At 53.7% G+C, this 18,650-nt stretch overlaps 1 protein-coding gene across 9 annotated transcripts in view; it reads left to right on the top strand.

The window, feature by feature from the left end:
• ARSG (arylsulfatase G) overlaps positions 1-18,650 on the top strand; it is a 131,793-nt gene that overhangs the window by 102,286 nt on the left and 10,857 nt on the right. For all 9 annotated transcript variants that reach the window (XM_073798348.1, XM_073798349.1, XM_073798350.1 and 6 more), the window contains 2 exons: positions 9,050-9,158; positions 15,849-15,969. In XM_073798348.1, coding sequence (XP_073654449.1) covers positions 9,050-9,158; positions 15,849-15,969 — 230 coding nt within the window. The remainder of the gene's footprint in view (positions 1-9,049; positions 9,159-15,848; positions 15,970-18,650) is intronic.

The following is an 18,650-nucleotide window of genomic DNA, read 5'->3' as shown; positions in this document are numbered from 1 at the left end:
GTCCTCAGTCTTCCTCCTTGCTTTCTTTTCTTTCCTTTTTGAAAAGTCATCCCTCCACCCATCCAAACACTAATTCATTTCATTCATTCAAGAAGTATTTTGTGCACAACTCTGCAAGGTTTCTGTAGGCATTAGCTCTAAACCTTAGTGAAAGGCAGGTAGTCATCCCTCCACTTACAGCTGAAGAATGAGAGAGGCTAAGGAACTTGCCTAGAGTCACACAGTTTGGGAGGACGGGGCCAGGCTTGCTACCAAGTTAAAGCTGGTGATCTTCCCACTACACCGTACTGCCTCTCTTTATGTAAACACCCTTCAGCCCTCAGCTCAGCGCCCATCTGCTGAGAAGGTTTCCCCAAAAGGACCTCACTCTCTGAAAGAGCAGTCCTGCTGGGGACAATTCGGCAGTATGGACCAAAGTCTTGAAAAATGTGCGTGCTGGGCGATGCATTAATTCCTCTTTTAAAGAATTTGTCTTCAAGAAATAATAAGCCAAGTGCACAATGTTGTGTGTAAAAGAATGCTCGTTGCAGTAGGTTTTTCTTGAGAAAAATAGTTAGACATAACCCAAGTGTACAGCAAGAGAGGAGTGCTCAAAGAAATTATGATACATGCATTTAAAGAAACACTAAGGAACCACTGAAAATGGTGCATATGACTGACCTGGAAACAGTTACACTAAATACTTTTCAGTGAGTAAAGCAGGTCACAAAACCATATGTAAAGTACGATTTTATTGTATAAAACTAAGTGCATGTATTCTCGGAAAAATCTTGAGAGAGGCAACAAAAGGTATTGATAACAAAAGATTAGCAGTGATTACCTCTGGGTAGGGGAGGAAGGGTTTAAGTGTAGTTATTCCCACTTTTTTTTACCAATTAAAAAATTTTTTAAATTAATTTTTTAAATGAAAAAATTAAAATAAAAATTTCAGAAGGTGCTTGTATCTGAGGGGTGCAGAGGTGGACTTGGCAAGATTACGCCCTGGGGCTGGGTTTGCCCTGCTGTCTGGCTGGCTTCTGACCTGCGGCCCCAGCTGTGTCCAAGTCGGAGGACACGAATTCCCTTTCAGATGGGCCTGGCAGAATAGTCGTAGTTACCTAGAAGCTAGAATTTTCGTGTGTCCCACGGCTAGCTGTGAGAAGGAAGTTCTTTACCCTGGCGTCCCTTGGATCAGATCCCTTGAGAACTTTACAGGTGAGTGGCTGCTGAGCTGTGACCACATCTCGTGTGTGGACATATGTGGTGGAAGTCAGGGAAACTGGGTGCTGCCCAGTGACCAGACCACTTCATCCCTCTGGGTGGTGGCGTTCCTCTGTGCATGGATCTCTTTGGCCCATCCAGTTCGTTCAAGAGCACTGTGATTTAGTTCTGGTTCCTGGAGAGCTGGACCAGGAAAAGATGCTAGGACCAAAAGTGGTGGAAATGTGTCCGGTAGCTGCAGCCACGGTCTAGAGAAATATAGTGCCAACTGGGAGTGGTTCTTCTGCATTCGCTGATGATAATTCCTCCTCTCTGTACCTGGGGTACCCTCGGGCCAGGCTGCCGTCTTCAATGCTCAGTTAGAAGAGCCTGGAATCACTTTTACTCTCAAGAGTAAAAGCCCTAAAGGCACAGAGACCAAGGTTGAGGGGATAAAAATCTGTCCGTAAGTGGCCCCTCTGTGGGGATCTTTCTGTTTCCTAAGAAGACGACCTCTGATCTCCTATCTGAGGACCTGCCTTATCTTTTCTCTTCTCCCCCTTAGGAGGCAGTTGTTTTTTTTTTTTTTTTGTTTTGTTTTTTTTTGCGGTACGCGGGCCTCTCCCTGCCGTGGCCTCTCCCGTTGCGGAGCACAGGCTCCGGACGCGCAGGCTCAGCGGCCATGGCTCACGGGCCCAGTCGCTCCGGGGCATGTGGGATCTTCCCAGACCGGCGCACGAACCTGTGTCCCCTGCATCGGCAGGCGGACTCTCAACCACTGCGCCACCAGGGAAGCCCTAGGAGGCAGTTTTAAAATAGTGAACCAGTTTACGGGTGTGGACTGTAGCCCATTCTTTGAGGGAAGAACTTTATGAGAAACACATGTATCAGCAGGGCGTATCCTCCTTTCCTTCTATTTCCTTCTACTTGTTGAGCACCTACTATGTGCCAGGAACTGTGCTCAGTGCCGGGGACACAAAGATCGTCAAAGCCCCGGCTTTAAAGAATGACGGTCTAGAGCAGTGTTTCTCAGACTTTAACGTGTAGATGGTCCCGTGGGGGTCCTGCACCCAGTCGGTCTGGGTTGGTGATGGAGATGTTGCATTTCTAACCAGCTCCCAGGTGATGCTGATGCAGCAGGTCCAGGGACCACAGTGAGAGCCAGCAGTTTGGGATATCCACATCTAGCGCCCTTCGAGTCTAGAACTGTCAGATCTAGACCAGTGGGTAATCAGGTGAGGTCCCAGGACCAGCAGCATCAGTACCACCTGAGAACTTGGTAGCAATGCAGATTCTAGGTCCTCACCCCAGACCTACTGAATCCGAAGCAAAGTTGGGGAAGGTGTGTACGAAAAGGAGTGCAAGTTGGTGCAGCCCCTGTGGGAAACAGTACGCACGGTCCTCCAAAAACTAAAAGTAGCGCTACCACGCGATCCAGCAATCGCACTGTTTATCTGAAGAAAATGAAAATACGAATTCCAGAAGATATACGCACCCCATGTTCATTGCAGCATTACTCACAATAGCCAAAATGTGGAAGTGACCTAAGTGTCCATCTATAGATGAATGGATAAAGAACACGTGGTACGTGTATATATAGACATTTCTATTGAGTCAAAGATGATAAATAAAGGGGAGCGAGTGACAGGAATCTCCCCGCATTCAAACAGTGCCAGGGAGGCCTCAGCGAGCTCTACTCCAACTATCTTGTTGGCCAAAGAGGGATCTGAGGCTGAGCGGGGCAGAGGGCTTCCCTGGGGCCAGCCATCGACTGAGGGGCCACACGCTCTGACCACCACCCGGCTCATTCCTCAACCCACGTTTTCACTATCCTCACGCCCTGTTATACCCGACTGACTGCCCAGCTGTCTGCAACACCCTGTCTTACTTCTCTGCCCCCTCCATGGTTGTCAGGGAGAACCTCGTTAGCCCCTGTGACAGTCTGAGTCTTTCTAAATCTGGGAGGCAGAGTGGAGAGATGGAGAGAGGGCTTTGGAGGCGTGATTCTCGACTCAGCTCGGGACCCGGTGCCCGGCGGCCCCTTCCAGCCCTGCGTCCTCCTCAGTAAGGGCAGTGGAGACCCGCCTCGCGGGACGGTGCAGGGCCAACTGGGACGCTGGCCGGGAGGTGCCTGGCCTTTCCTACCCCCGTACAGCTCCACCTCTTCACTCCCAGCCGAAACAAACTCGAGGTGGGGGCAGGGTTCCTACCAAGAGAATAATTGGAAGAAATGACCTGAGAAGGATTTTCCTGCTGAAGCACACAGGCACCTTAAGCAACATGAGGGTCACTTCCCAGGAGTTCTGGGCCTGTGGTTTGGAAAACTGCTCTGAGGCTGGACTTCCTTCATGTCGAGGCAACACCCTCTGTGGGGGGCAGGGCCTTGCACAAACGTTGGTCTGGATGTGGTATCTGTGGGGCACAGCACCTGAATCCGTGGTGGGACTGGACCTGGTTACCTTGTTCTTTTCCCAGCAGATCCTGGAGACGCACCATGTGGGGGGTAAACACTTCCCCTTCCTCAGTCTCCAAACTGGCTTCCCGTCAACCTCTCCTCACTGCCCAGGCCACTGCGGGGGGCTCTGGGAAGGCGGGCAGAGCCCTGGGTGGAAGGGCCATGGCCAGGGGACCCGGGTCACGGGAGAGGGGCTGGGGGTCCCTCTGGACCTCCTGCTCTTCTTCGAGCAGGTTCCTTGTCAGCGGGAGGCCTGTGTATCCTGCTGTAAACGAGGCCAGTCTCGGGAGCTGGTGAAAGAGAGAAGACAGTCAGTGTTTTCGCGATGGAGCAGGACAAACAGTGCCCAGAGCCCTGCTGCTTTCTCCCCGCAGCCGGCCCAGCGCATTAGGCCACACGCTGCCTCCCCTGTTCCCAGGGCCCCCGGGCCACCCCCCACCCCCTCTCCTGGCTGAGCCGCTCTGCTCAGCTGATGTGATGAGGCAGCGTCTCCTGCAGTCATCCCTTCATCCCGTGCTGGAGTGAGGGTGCTCCACGGGCTTGGCCTGCGTCCTGTAGGGGTGAGGAGAGACCGAACCGGGGGCCAGGGAGCACAGCAGGGCCGCTGCCGACCCCGAGCCCGCGGCCCCCCTGGTTCCCAGCCGCCGGCCCCCCTTCCCTGCTCCAGACCTATTTCCTCTCCGGGACAGAACCAACACCTTGTTTGTGCCCTAACTGACGGCTCCTCTGTCTGGAAAATCTTTCCTTGTTTTATTTGAAGAGCAGAACTGTTCCTTCCTCCCCCCTGGTGATGAGGAAACATGCTGTTGAATTTGGCATCCTTGGCCTCTAGGAGACCTTGGTTGTAACTCGATGCTGTCAGGTGGTTACATAACCTTTCCCTCTGGGAAGCGTTCTCTACATCCTGGGCCTTCTGTCCATTTGGGGCAGGGGGTGGGACGGAGAGGGGTCGGGGTTGCGGGGGACTGGGGGAGGGAGGGAGGGGCAAGGGAGGGGCTCTTGGCCCCGGCTGGGGTCAGGGCCAGCTACTGGGGACCCAGTGGAAGTCAAATGATGTCCCCTGCCGGGCTTGGAAGTCCCCATGCCCACACTCACGGCCGCCCCAGGGCAGCCAGGGTCCTTCGCCCCAACAGAGGCCTGGCTGCCCTGTGTTTCTAGAACACTAGTGTGTGCGCTCCGGGCAGCCTTGGGAGAGGCATGTATATATATTTAGAAATGAAGCCTGCTTCTTTAGAAGGTTATAGGACGTGTGCGCCTCAGAACACGCGTGTCCCATCCGAGTCACAAACATAAATGCCTTGAGGGGCCAGGCAGGTAGTATAAACGAACAACTGTTTGTTTGCTTCCACTGTGGCCAGCATTAGGGACTCGGGAAATCAGATCGAGGGCTCTGACTAACGACATTCAGATTTAGTTTAAAGAGAAATACGATTTGTGCCAAACCAAACTGTCAGGGGGCCGAGTTCAGTGTGTGCTTTGCCAGGTTGCAGCCTGCTGTCTTCTATCTGTAGGTGATTCTGTTTTGTCTCCGCTTTGCTAGGGGTTTCTTTGGATGGCTGTTAGTGGGCGCTTCCGTGGCAGGCACTACACCGGAGGACCTGGCTTGGAAGTTTATGTACATTATCTTGCGTAACTTTTCCACCATCCCGTGAGATCAGTACAGTCATTTCCCCCTTCACGGCTGAGGAGATGGATGTGCAGTGACGTTGAGAATTGGGAAGGCGTCCTCCCATTTACCTTACTAACACTTCTCAACTTCTGGTCCTCAGAGCCTGGTGTCAGGATGACTTGGAGTCAGACCCCACCCCAGACTTCCTAAATCAGCATCTCTGGGTGTCCTTCTGGCGGCTCCGTGTACTGAGAAGTTTGCCAACCTCTGTATTAGCCACACTGCCTTTCTGACTCAGGCAGGCATCGCATTGGGGTCCTTTCTGGGAAGGACCCTGTTCCAAGCGTAGGTCGTGGTGAGCCTTCCTCGGCTGCCCTTTTCTCCCTGCATCGTGCAGTGGCATTTTCTTCCGTAGCCAGGGGAGAACGAGCAAAAGCATTTCCATGAATCATCGTTCTGTTTATATTTTGGTTGCTGAGGCTAAATATTTATTGCTTTAAGTAAGAGGTTCTGCCTTAATTAGAGTCATAACTAACCGCAAGTGCGCTGAAATGCGTTTTCATGACCATCAGACTTGCGTTTCTCAACAGAAAGCCAAACGCAATGGACCCTTTTGATGTGCCAGGGCCTCTAATCAAAGTATGAAGGTTGCTCTCAACTAACGAGTAGCTTTTGAAATTAAAAAGTGCCTGTTTGACTTTGTGGACTTAGCTATTGTTCTCACTCACTATAACACATAGGGTCACATTCACGCTCCAGTGGCGTAAAGTTATAAAGCTGTGGGCCGTATAAAACCTGTCATTAAAAAGCACATAAGCTACAATTAGTTTCAAAACGCACTGTGTCCACCTTCTGACTCTGTTCCTTGCTCTCTTCACCCTCGGCCTGGAACGGCCCGCTCTACACTAACTCACCAGGAGAATTTACAAGATACTGGTATCCAGGCCCCACCCCCGGCCAATTTAAATCACAATTCTCTGGGAAAGGGACCTTGGCCTGGGTACTTCTTAAAAGCTAGTGATTCGAGTATGCATTCCGGGATGGGAACCACTGTCCTAAAAAGTCCTAGAAGGTTTAATGGCTGAGGGTACTGGCTGTGTGGTTAGACTTGGATTCAAATCCTGACTCTAGTGTTTCTTTGCTGTGTGACCTTGAGCAAATTACTTAACGTCTCTGAGCTTCAACCTCCTCATCTGAAGAATGAGGATAACAGGGCTTAGCTCACAGAGTTGTCCTGAGGATTAAGGGAGATGACACCGGGAAGCACTTAGCATTATAGGTGGGTGCACTTAGCTTGGTGCTTAGAAAGGGCTCAGTCAATAGGAGACATTATTGTTACTGTTACTGTTGTGGTTAACGGAGGATGAGTTTCCATCAGTAGGAGCAGGTATCACTGGAGAACATCAGGGGACCAGGGCCAGCTGCTGTGGGTTTCAGTGTTTGCTGGTGCAGATGAACCACAACAAACACGGTTAGATGTTTCTGATAATCAGATGCCTGGTTATCAGGCATCAACCCTGGGGACCCACAGAGAATGCTGGTCGGATCTTTTAAAGTTGGCCCACCCCTAGCAGTGCCAATGAGATACTGGAATTTGGAGTGGGAAGGTGTCCACGCTCTGGGGGATATATTTTTTATAGTTGTTTACCTACACTCTGGACTCTTTTGAGTACAAGCCTTGTGGGCATGGCTGGAATATATAATTGTGTCTTTCTGGTAAAGCCAGAACCCAAGGTACAGCCAGGTGCCAGCTGGCCAGTGTTGACAACATAGAGGAGGGGTTGCTTTCCGCACCCCAAGTGTCCACACTGAGCCGCTTCTCTCAGCCAACATTTTCCTCTCTTTGTCCCAGTTCCTGATTCTCTGCAGGGCACTGTCCACTCTGTTGACGTATACATGTTTTATAACTGGCCGAATTCCTTCTAACCTCTCCAGCTTTCAACTCTCTGATGAAATAAGGCAAACGCATTGACATATTTTTCTCTGAAAACGAATTAGGAAAGTTAATCGTCTGAAAAAGAACGGTACAAAAAGATCATGGCAAATGAGCAGAACCCCTAGTGGTGAAGACCAATTAGCAGATTTATTAATTAGGGGCTAGTGTACCCTTCTGGAAACACCCTGGAGGCGGAAACGCAATCCTGGTGCCAACCCTGTACGCTGGCACCTATAGCCCTAACACAGTGCAAGCCCCCAGCCTGGGCCTTCTGGTCGACCCTCAGAACCATTGGCTTGTTTCTTCGAATTGAACCCTTTGCTTTTCCTTAGCATCTGGCCTCAAAGGCTAAGCAAGTTCGTCTGAATTTTGTGCTCCGTGGACTTGCAAATAAATGGACTCCATGTTTTCACCCACCTATTCCCCGAGCTTCCATAGAAACGCCCCTCGTGGGGGGTGGTGGGGACTATCTGCAGAGCTCCCGCACGTGCAGCGTTAGTGCTCCCTCCCTGCTCCTTGGCCTTCAGCTGAAGCGTAAGTCGTGCATTCCAAGGCCACGGGGGAGTGCGATTTATGCTGGCTGTAGCTCTGGAGTCTCTGTTCCATATGCGTGAATAATTGGGAGTGGGCTCTAGGTGTTTATGGCCGGCGTGGCTCTGGACTGGAAGAAGGTATGTGAGACATCTTGGGCCAAGTCAAAGAGTTTCCCGTTCGGCCCCCCACACAACTCCGCTTGGTTCCGAGAGCCCCACCCCTAACCACAAACGGTCCATAGACACGAGTTGTTTAGTGTATCGTTTCTGACTTCAACCCTTGGGGGGACTCCAAAGCTGGTTATGAGAAAATTCCAAGAATGCCGAGCATTTCTGGTGTCATGTGCTGGGCCAGGGACATCAAAGGTTCCGTTTGCTGCAGGGTGAGCGCAAAGTGACGGCAGCCTCGATCTTCTCGCCCCCTCCCTCCCCATCGTTGTTTCCGCCAGCCAAACATAAGGATGTTGCATGACCATGGTATGTGTGAGACACACACAGCGTTTGCCTTGGAAAGGCTCTCTACACGCTAACCGTGCGGAATTCCTGGCTCAGCTGGGATGAGGTCGGGGTGTGTGTGGGAGGGACGGGCATGGTCATGGTTAATTCAACGCAACATATACTCAGGATGTTTCCATAAAGCATGACCTCATCCCTTCCAGCCTGCTGGTCATCGTTACACTGGTGGTCACTTTTGACTTGGTGGTTACAAAAATAATTCCTTTAATTACCCAGTGGAAATTCGTAGATTGCAGTAGATTGTTCTTACCGCCCCCTGAGAGGCAAGAGGTGGGAGCTACCACAACATCGGAAGAGCTCATTCATTCAAAAAAAAAAAAAAAAAAAAAGGAAAACAAAAAAGTAAAGCAGAGTGAACAAAATACAACAACAAAACCTATGCCAGATCGGTTGTTGGGCGGATCAAATAACTGTGGGAATTTCCGCCTTTATCTCATTTCAAATAGTTTTATGTTTCCATCCTAAACATGATCTGTAGGAAGACACATTCATTCATTCAACAGATAGTTGTTGAGCGCCTACTACGTCTCGGGTGCACAGGACTGATGCCAGTCCGTAAACAAGCCAGACAGTCTGAAGTGGCCAAAGCGGCATGAAGAAATTAAGTGACGTGATTCCCTAGAGAGGGACGGACACGCTAGTTGCGCGCGTTGAATCCGGTAAAATAAAAGAACGTATTGAAAGAGATTCACTACATGAATCAGAATAGCTCGTTGCTAAAGGAAGTCATTCCTCTGTTGGAATTATCAGAAGCTCTTAGAGAGTCCCCGTGGAGAAGGACTGTTTTCCCAGAGAACCAACTGTCTCCCCTTTTCTCACAGGGGGAAGTCCAGCCAAGCAGACCACCTGGGAAGGAGGACACCGTGTCCCAGCTCTGGCTTACTGGCCCGGCAGGGTCCCCGTCAACGTCACCAGCACTGCTTTGCTAAGGTACGAGACCCAGATTACCTTCAGATGTAGGAAACAGTCATGGATGCTTGCGTGGCTAGAGACCTCACACGTCACCTGCCCTGGCCAGGTGTCCCCAGATACGTCCCGAACTCAGACTGTAGCAGCGTAGAGCCGCCCGGAGCAACAGTGCGGTGGGACACTTTTCAGGCCGTCCTCTGGGGGGCTGTCTCTGGGAAGAGGGCACTGGGTGGCCATCAGTGCTGGGTCGTGCTGCTGTGCACTGAGGAGACAGTGGCTGCAGAAAGGCCAGGGGGCATCCTCACCACTTGTGGCCTGGGCCAAGCTGACGGGGGTGCGGGAACGGGTCTATTGGGCCTGAAGGATCCCTTCTCTGGGGGTAGGGCAGGTGTCCTGGGGATGGCTCCGTCAAGCATGTCACTGGTCATCAGATGGCACAAGAAAGGGATCTAGATGTTGACGTGCCCCCGAGGGGAGGGAGAAGGAAGCTGGACCCACTGGGCTGGGAAGGAAGGGATGAATCCTTGGGTGAGGCTCTTCTTCCTACCTCTGGCAAAGAAGCTTCTAGAAGGAAGGACGATCGTACACGTGAGCACATCTCGCTATTACTCTGACCTCCTTGTGCAGGCAGGCCCAGGAGGCCCTCTTCTTGGCACAGAACTTGGCTGTGCTGTGCCACCCGGAAAGCAACACCACGCAGCTCTGCAACCGTGACTTATAACGAGGGCTTCTCGCTCACCCGGAGGGCCCGTCCTCTGCGTGGTTCTGCCCTGAATCCATGGACGAGGGGGCCCCTCCGTAGACACAGCTGCTTGCTCACAGGCTCAGAGGTCTTATTCTGGTTGAAGACTAATTTCCTATTTCCAAAGGTCCTTCACCGTTAACCAAGTGGGTTCTGGCCTAGAGAGCACAGCCCAGTAGAGGAAAGCAGGCTTCACTGGTTTCCTCTAGCATCCCAGAGGGGAGGTGATGGAGAGAAGGCGGGGAGACTGAACCCCGGGGGGAAAGGAAGGGTGAACAGCGGTGACAGCCGAAGTCGGGGGTGAGTAGGCACTGTCCCTGGCAGCCTCTGGGCCCCCGGGAACGCCCGGTCAGCCCCGTACAATCGCGGGTGGGGATGGGGGCGGGGTGCTGCCGGCAGGCGTGACAACAACAGCTCTGGCCGGAGCCTGTGATGTCAGGCTGGCCGGGAAGAGGGCCAGGCGGGCTGCTTTTTATGGGCCCGACTTGCTGCAGTCAGGCCAAGGGTTCACGGGCTGGGCTGGACGTGCCGTCTCTCAAGTGACATCACCGGAAACCAAGCTCGTGCTTCTCAGTTGAGAATGGCGTTCTCACCTTCAGTCAACTACGGCTCCGTGATAAATTGCATCATTTTGTTGATAATTGCGGGCTTCAGAGGTGACAACTGACTTAGGGGATATTTTGGTGAGTGTCCAAAGGAAGCCAGCCTTGGTACGAGGTAACATTTGCTGGGAGTTTTACCAGGACACTCTACCGATGCACCAGGCCAGCCCCTCTTAGGGTATTTTTGGTGTTAAATTAGTCCTGATGGCAGCAGGACGGTCTGTCTCCGTACAGTTCATCCTCTTGCTGTTTTCTCACGTGAATCCATGGAGAGCAAACTTGGGTGGAGCGCCCTGACTGCCAGGACCCCCTCCGGGTTGGCTCTCGGGAGAAGGGTGGTACGACGCGTATTGAAGAAACTGAGGAGAAGCGTGGTACGACGCGTATGCAAGAAGCTGAGGCTCTTATGCTTCATGTTCTTGGAAGCCCAGCCAGGCGCTCCCACGTATTAGGTACTTAATCACCTCTTCTATCACTTAGTCTCCTACTTTCTTCCCCAGAGGATATACATCTCCTTCCAGATCAGAGATAACTCCCTTCAGCCACTCTGAGCTGAGGCCAGGATCTCTTAACCCAATACCCCAGTGCCTAAGGAATTACGGACACCAGAGAGTAGACAAGCTGATACACTCACGTGAATACGGGAAAAGTAGAAAAAGGTGTGTGTTAGGGGCTCGGGGAGAAGGGTCCACGCTAAGCCTATTGGTTACCTTTAGACGTAACTGGTGTGTTAATCGCCAGGTGTGCACCGAGGTGACGTGATAAGATCAAAAGAAAGGTCTTACAGATGCCCTGACCCCAAAGCCCAGCAACACAACTGCAGCATGGGGGAAATTCATTTATTCAACGGAGGTGAATTGTTGGGTCCAGTTATGGGTCAAGCATGGCTCCAGGGACTGTAAGAACGGGCACATCGGACAGGAGGCTTCTGTTGTTGAGGAGCTGACGTCCCTTCGGGAGGGCAGCACGTCTGAAAAGGGCCTGGTGATTTGATCCTAAAACTCTAAAGCGGGGTATCTCAACCTTGGCACTGCTGACATTTTGGGCTGGACCGTTCTTTGGGGTGGAGGGTGTCCTGGGCGTTTAAGGACGTTTACTAGCACCCCTGGCCTCCACCCACTGGATGCCCATGGCTTCCCCAGCCCCAGCTGTGATGACCAGAATGTCCCCGGGTGGCTCCAAGTGTCCCCTGGGGAGGACAGACTCATGTCGGTTGAGAATCACAGCTCTCAAGTGATTTCTCTTGGTCATGTACAAAAAGGGGGGGGGGTCTGCTCTGCATCTGAGCTGGGAGGCCCCCATCTCTGCTCAGAACGGAGGAACGCTCCCTTGGAGATTCTTGGGGCAAGCCTACAGTGGCTAGAAGGGGAGGGGAGGGCTTGCAATAATCTCATCTGAAAAACAGCTAAAGGTCTGTTTCGCCCGGAAAGCGGATGACCCGCTGGGGGACCCCGAGGCTGTCTTCCCATATCCCAAAGGCAGGCAGTTATGTGCAGGGGGATTCGGCTGGTTCTGGGCTGTCTTTAGGCACAGAACTGAGTCCCGGAAGTAGGATCTGCAAAGAGGTGATGCTCACGTCGGTGTCCTGTGGGTTGGGTGTCACCGCCCCCCCGGGCGAGGCCCAGCCGCGCATCTCCTTTCAAGGCCCGCCCCCCACTGCTTTCCCGTATCTGGCAGTGGGTTATGGGGGAAGATGGGCAGCGGACCCTCCCTCACCCGCACTGCTGCGGCACTCTGCTGTGTAACGGACGTGCGCGCTTCGGTGTTGGGTCTTCGTGGTGCTGTGGGCCCCCCGTGCTCCCTGCAAAGTTGCTGCCGGGCCCTGCTGGTCTCCAAGGGGGACCTGCAGCCTCTCCAGTCTCCACCGAGGGACTTAGGCCAGGAAGGGGTGGGCACCTAGCTTTCCCCAGAGATAACGCGAGCGAGTTTCCCGCAGGAAGGAACTTACAGCCAGAGGCCAGAGAGCTCGCTCGCCACATCCAGGAGCGTTCCCACTCTTCCACGGTCTGGAAGGGTTCTGCTCTGCTCTCGCTCACTCTAGGCCCAGAGTCCAGGCCCACGCACCCCAGCCTACACTCCAGCAGCCCTGGCCCTTCTCACTTCCCGTCTTCAGATCACACTGGCCACTTCCCGGATGTAATGTCCGCGCTTCTAGGAAGCAGCCTCCCTTCCGCCCGCGGCACCCCAGCAAGCGCCCCAGTGCCATTGACACGTGCCCTGAGATCCAGGCCAGCCCCCCGCAGCCCTGCAGCTCCCCGCATCCTCCTCGCGATTGCCCAGTCCCCACACGCAGGTTCTGTTGGCAATTCCTCGGACAAAAACACAGATATGCACGCTTCCTCTGAACAGTCTTCAGCGCCTTGGGCTGGCTGAAGCCGCATGAAGAAAATCTTCTCACGTGGGCAACAGAACCTGCAGTGTGTGCCCCCTGGAGCCGACCCACTCAGGGGGCTCTCTTCTGGGTCGCCGTGCCTGCCCGTCCGCGAGCAGGCTCTCGACGGCCCGTCTCGTAACCAAGGCCTCCAGAACCCAAGGCCGATTTGCCCATCGGGGCTGGAGGCGCGGTGCTGGGGGCACACGACCTTTTCATTTTCTTTGAAACCAGAAGAAAAAACAAAAACTTTTAGGTTGAAGAAAAATGGCTTCATATCTCCTCTTTATATATTTATATAATCTTTATGTCAACAGAATTGTAAAATATAATTTTGAGTATTTTATATGGAATAAGGAACCACAAAGGCAAACGGACTGAGGTTCCATGAAAGTCAGAATGCGCCTTCCCAGGTATTAGAATGAACTGTGGAAATTTGAAAATTAGGTTTGGGGTTTTTTGGTCTGTTTCCCCAAGGTTTCCAAGACTCCCGAGACCAATTCCTTAGGGAGGGTTTGGAGTAGCGGGGTCCCTTGGGTAGCCTTTGCAGGACTGATGCTTTCTCCAAGTTCACGCAGGGGCCCAGGGTCTGGGGCTCTGTGTCCCGGGAGGATCTCCCTCCTCCAGGGCTCCCCTCGGGGGCTTGTTTTCCTCCTTTACGTAAGGAAGGACTCTTTGGTAGCCTGAGCTTGGACTGGCAAGTCCTGGAGATGCAGAAGCTTTTGTCGCGGACCCGAGCTTTCCTCTGTGCTCTGGAGGTTCCTGCCCGATTCTGAGACACTGGGACTCCATGAACGTTAGACTCTGCTGTATAATGAGGGTGCTAAGCCTCACGATGACGGAGGGGGGAATGAGACGGGAAAAGAAAATGTGCCGCACACCCCCAAATCTAAGGCAGACCCCGTTCTTCTGCCACTGACCTGACTCCTCTGGGGGGCACGCCTCTCTTAGGGGTGCAACGGAGAGAAAACCCCAAACAGCAGTGCCGGCCACCCCGGCCTCTTCAGCCTGCACTGCAGTCCGCCGGGCTGCCTGATTTCTGGCAGGGGCCTGGGACTCTGGACAGGTTTCTGGACCGTTCTGTACTCCGCAAGGGCTTACTGTGCACTTCCTGCACTTGCACGCGCGTGGGGTGCCAGCCCCTGGAGCGCACATCGCGAGAGATAAGCCTCCGGCTCTGTGAACCGTGGAAGCCAGAGGCAGACCAGGGACGCTCTGTACCGCAGCCGAGGGAGAGATCCTGCTCGGGGCTGTAGACAGAGCCCTGGAGCAGAGGAGGAGGGGAGGCGGGCACGTGGCAGTTCCCTTCCGCGGCCCATCTTGGGGGGCGAGCCTCCGCTCCCGGAACTCTGGGCTGGGGAAGCAGCAGGTGGGGCCTGGAGGCCTCCCAATGAGCCCAGCCTCAGGTGGACCCTCTTTCCCGAGATGTCCAGCCTCGTGCGGGCCTGGCCCTCCGGTTCTGTCGAGTCCCACCGACTCTCCGTTAGCCTGGCCCTCAGATAAACAGCTCTGTTCTTGCCGAAGAGTTTTTGTCTGACCTGAGCACAGCAGGCTGGAGGGAGATGTGCCCTAGAGCAGAGGGAAATGGTACCACGTGACTTCAAAGAAAATCAAATTCACAAAATCCACCAACGTGTTCACAGTGGCTGCCTTCGGGCGGGGGGCTGTGTGTGTGCTGCTGCTTCGTATTTCTGGATGTCATCCTATTTGTCCACCCTGAACACTGACTATTTTGTAACAGGAATAACAGAGCTAAATGAAAGCGGATGGAATGTGTCACACATGACGGCATTCTAGACAAAGACTAGCTATTTGCGACACGGAGACCCAGGGTGGGAAAAATGAAGTAAATGTTCTCTTGTAGACACCTGTCACACACTGTTCCCCCTCAGCGGGTGGCGGTGGCCTAGGTGGTGACAGGTAGAGCCCCTTGGTTCTTCTTTTTTTTTTTAACTTTTATTTTTAAATTAATTTTATATTGGAGTAGAGTTGATTTACAATGTTGTGTTAGTTTCAGGCGTACAGCAAAGCGAATCAATTATGCATATACATATATCCACTCCTTTTTAGATTTTTTTCGCATTTAGGTCACCACAGAGCATGGAGTAGAGTTCCCTGTGCTCTACAGTAGGTTCTCATTAGTTATCTGTTTTATACATAGTGGTGTGTATATGTCAATCCCAATCTCCCATTTCATCCCACCACCCCCCTTTCCCCCCTCGGTAACCATAAGTTTGTTCTCTACATCTGTGACTTTATTTCTGCTTTGCCGATAAGTTCATCTGTACCATTTTTCTAGATTTTCTAGATGTAAGCAATATTATACGATATTTGTTTTTCTCTTTCTGACTTACTTCACTCTGTATGACAGTCTCTAGGTCCATCCATGTCTCTGCAAATGGCACTATTTCATTCCTTTTTATTACAGCCCCCTAGTTCTTAGGTAGGTCTGCAGGGGTGTCCCTGTGAGTGACTATAACACAGACATCCAGTGAGCTCTCTGAGTGCCAGGCCCTCTACGCGTATGACCTGCGTCTTTCATCCACACTGCCGCCCAGCGAGGCAGGTACTGTTGTTATTGCCCTTTTTATTTTTATTTTTTTGGCCACACTGCGAGGCTTGCTGGATCTTAGCTCCCTGGCCAGGGGTTGAACCCGTGCCCCCTGCAGTGGAAGTGCGGAGTCCTAACCACTGGACCGCCAGGGAAGTCCCCTATCATGCCCATTTTAGAGAGCAGAAAACTGAGGGCTAGACAGATAGATGGCCGAGCTGAGATCTGAGCCCAGGCAACACCTGGCTGCAGAGCCTGGGTGCTGCTCCTGTAGGAAATCCAGGTGGGGCTTGAAGGCAGGACAGGAGGCAGAGGGGGCGGGCTGTATGGGAGGCTGCCGGGGCTCCGTCTGGGCCGGGCTGGGCTGGGCGGCTCTTGACCCCAGCGCGGCCAGGGAGAGAGCCTGCGGACAGCTGGGGCCAACACTGTCTTGATCTTCCTGCAGCGTGCTGGACATCTTCCCCACCGTGGTGGCCCTGGCTGGGGCCAGCCTGCCCCAAGGCCGACACTTTGACGGTCTGGATGCCTCGGAGGTGCTGTTCGGCAGGGCGCAGGCTGGGCACAGGGTAAGTGGAGGTGGTGCGTGTCCCACCTGGGCTCCTCCAGAGGTGGGGCCCCTGCCCCCTATCGGGGTCTGGCTGCCTCTGCCCAAACAGAACCACCGTCAGAAGGTGCCTGCACTGGCCCCTGGAGATCCAGTTTGTCGGCCGCCGAGGGGTGATTCCTCTGAGATGAACCTGTCCTTCCTCCCCCTCTCCTTCCTGAGTCAGCCCAGTTCCTCAGCCCAGATTTCTGCGCAGCAGTTTTGGTGTAGGGTGGGCGTCCACTGGGGCTTATTCCCTATACCGAATGACTTTTTTTCCCCTCACCATCATTTAATTTTCTGACATGGCCTAGGCACGCGGCACATTTTTGTTGGATGGGGTGCATGACCTGTGTCTGTGAGTTGTGTATCGTGGGGTTCCCCGGCCAGAACGGAAGCTTCCCAAGGTCAGGGAGCTCACCATGGAATTCTCAGAACACCTAACACAGGGTCTGGCGTCCGGCCAGCGTGCAATAAACGAGGACTGGATGAATAAACAAATGAAGGATAGATGCCCTGGGTGGCAGGGCCGGTCCTCGAGGACTCAGCACACACACGGCTCTCCAGCCCCCAGGGTCCCCTCTTCGGGGTGCTCTGAAGCGCTCGGTGGCAGCGACAGCCAGGAAATGTCGGGCCGGATGGCCTTTCCCTGCCTTTCTGTGTGTTTTACTTTTGCCAAAAGGAAGAGGAAGGGGGAGGAGGAAGGAGGCCGGCGGAACCCGGAGCTCTTTCTGGAAGGCCCCGTGAGCCCGGCTCCTCAGTTAGGGACCCACACATCAAAGGGTTTATTTCTGGCTTTACTGCGGGTCACATGGAAGTGAGTCAAATGTCCTGGGGCAGTTCCTGAAGCTGCCCTTCCCCACGGCCGGCACACTGGTCCTGAGCGGGCACCAGGGCTTCTTGACCATGCTCGGAGTGGCCTCTAGACCAGGACGGCTGCTCCCGGCCTATCCGACCCCCTGGAGCTGCAGACCCTTCCAGGCTGAGCCCTGCTCCCGCAGGACAGCCAAGCAGGAAGGTGGCTTCCGCCTCTGGCTGGGAGTTCGCAGTATGTGACCCTGGGGGGTTATCGACGACGTCAGCGGAGAGATGCTCCCGCGTGTTTATGACCACGGCCGCGCACAGAATGATCGGGGTCACCAGGAAGCGCTTCAAGGACTGGGGGCGCCTTGACGCTGTCCGTCCACAGGGGGAGGCCAGCTCCCGGGCGCGGAACTTCCGTTTCCAGACGGCGGAGGGCTCGCCGCCTTTCTCAAGCTGCCGCTTTCCGCGCACCCACGGAGGCCCCGCTTCAGGGCTTCGCGGTTGCTGGTCTGGGCCCCCAGGGGGCTGGGCCCAGGGACCGGCAGGAGAGGCAGATACGAGCCGCAACACCGGCTGGGGTTTTCGTGGGGACGTGTGATGTGTGTGGGCTGCCCCGTGTCCCGGGAGGGGACAGCTGCCACTCGCTGCTCGCCCAGAGCTCTGGTGGCACCTTCCAGGGTAGAGGCACGTGGGCGCTGGCACCTGTGGGCCCGGCCCAGCGCCCCAGAGGACTGGGCTCCTGCAGCGTAAGTCCAGACACCTTAGGGCTCAACGTAGGCCGCCGCTGGCCCCAGATTCAGCCGCTGCGGAAACCGGAGTACATTGTCTCGAGTCTGCTGATGGAGGGCCAGGAGTGAAAAATATATGAGTGACTGTAGAAATATACATACCTATGCACACATATACACGTGGGTACACACGCACGTGCACGTATCCGCGTGCTTTTTGCTTTTGGGTTTTGGTTTTTGGTGCAGCGTACAGGACCTTAGTCCCCGACCAGGGATCAAACCTGGCGCCCCCAGAGTTGAAGCGTGGAGTCTTAACCACTGGACCGCCAGGGAAGTCCCTTGTTTTGGTTTTGGTCTTCAGTAATCATTTATTGAGTAACTATCACGTGCAAGGCACCGTATCATTCTGGGGCATCCAACTGTGTATAACAGCCTTAAAGGTTAGATCTGAACATTGCCACCTGTTTGGAACATTCCTTAATACTCCAATTAGAATATATTGATTAGTTCCCACAGCATACACATATATATGTTAATAAACACAGCTGTGTTCACCCTTAGGTATATGCTGGGCTTACAAGATTCGAGTATGGGTTGGTTTAGAAAACCATTCCAGTTTCAAGAAGCTCAAAGTAACTCCTAGACCGTCATCTCAAAACAATATGCAAAAAGTCTCAGCGGTTGGGTTCTTCCCTATTTTGCAAACGAGTAACGGAAAGTCGAAGAGCTGAAGCAACCTAGGGCCACGTAAGCCCTGGCACCCTCCCCAGGTCCTGCGTTGAGAGGTTTACAGGCAAATGCTGCGCTATAGGTCTTCCTGCTGTGAGCGGTCTCACCACCCACTTCATGGACAGCTAGCGTCACTGATGCCATGTCGTGTATTCCTGCACCTGCAGACCCTTCTGCTTCTGATCTAGAGGGGTCTGTGTCCAGGCAACGAGGGCAACCACAAAGGGGGAGAGGGGAGCGGGCAGGAGAGGGTGCACAGCCTGGGGGCAGGCATCCCACTCTAGGCTCGCCTGCTTCCTGGATGGAATTTGGAGGTTGCAGCATCACTGCTGGTCAAGTCCTACCTCAGCCCCAGGTTGCCATGACCAAGTCCAGAAGTTGTCAGCCGAGGGAAGGCTTCTTA

This window comes from Tursiops truncatus, chromosome 20 (genome assembly GCF_011762595.2).
Source record: "Tursiops truncatus isolate mTurTru1 chromosome 20, mTurTru1.mat.Y, whole genome shotgun sequence".
NCBI lineage: Eukaryota > Metazoa > Chordata > Mammalia > Artiodactyla > Delphinidae > Tursiops > Tursiops truncatus.
The sequence above is the reverse complement of the archived record's forward strand: the minus strand, read 5'-3'. Positions and strand labels throughout refer to the sequence as shown.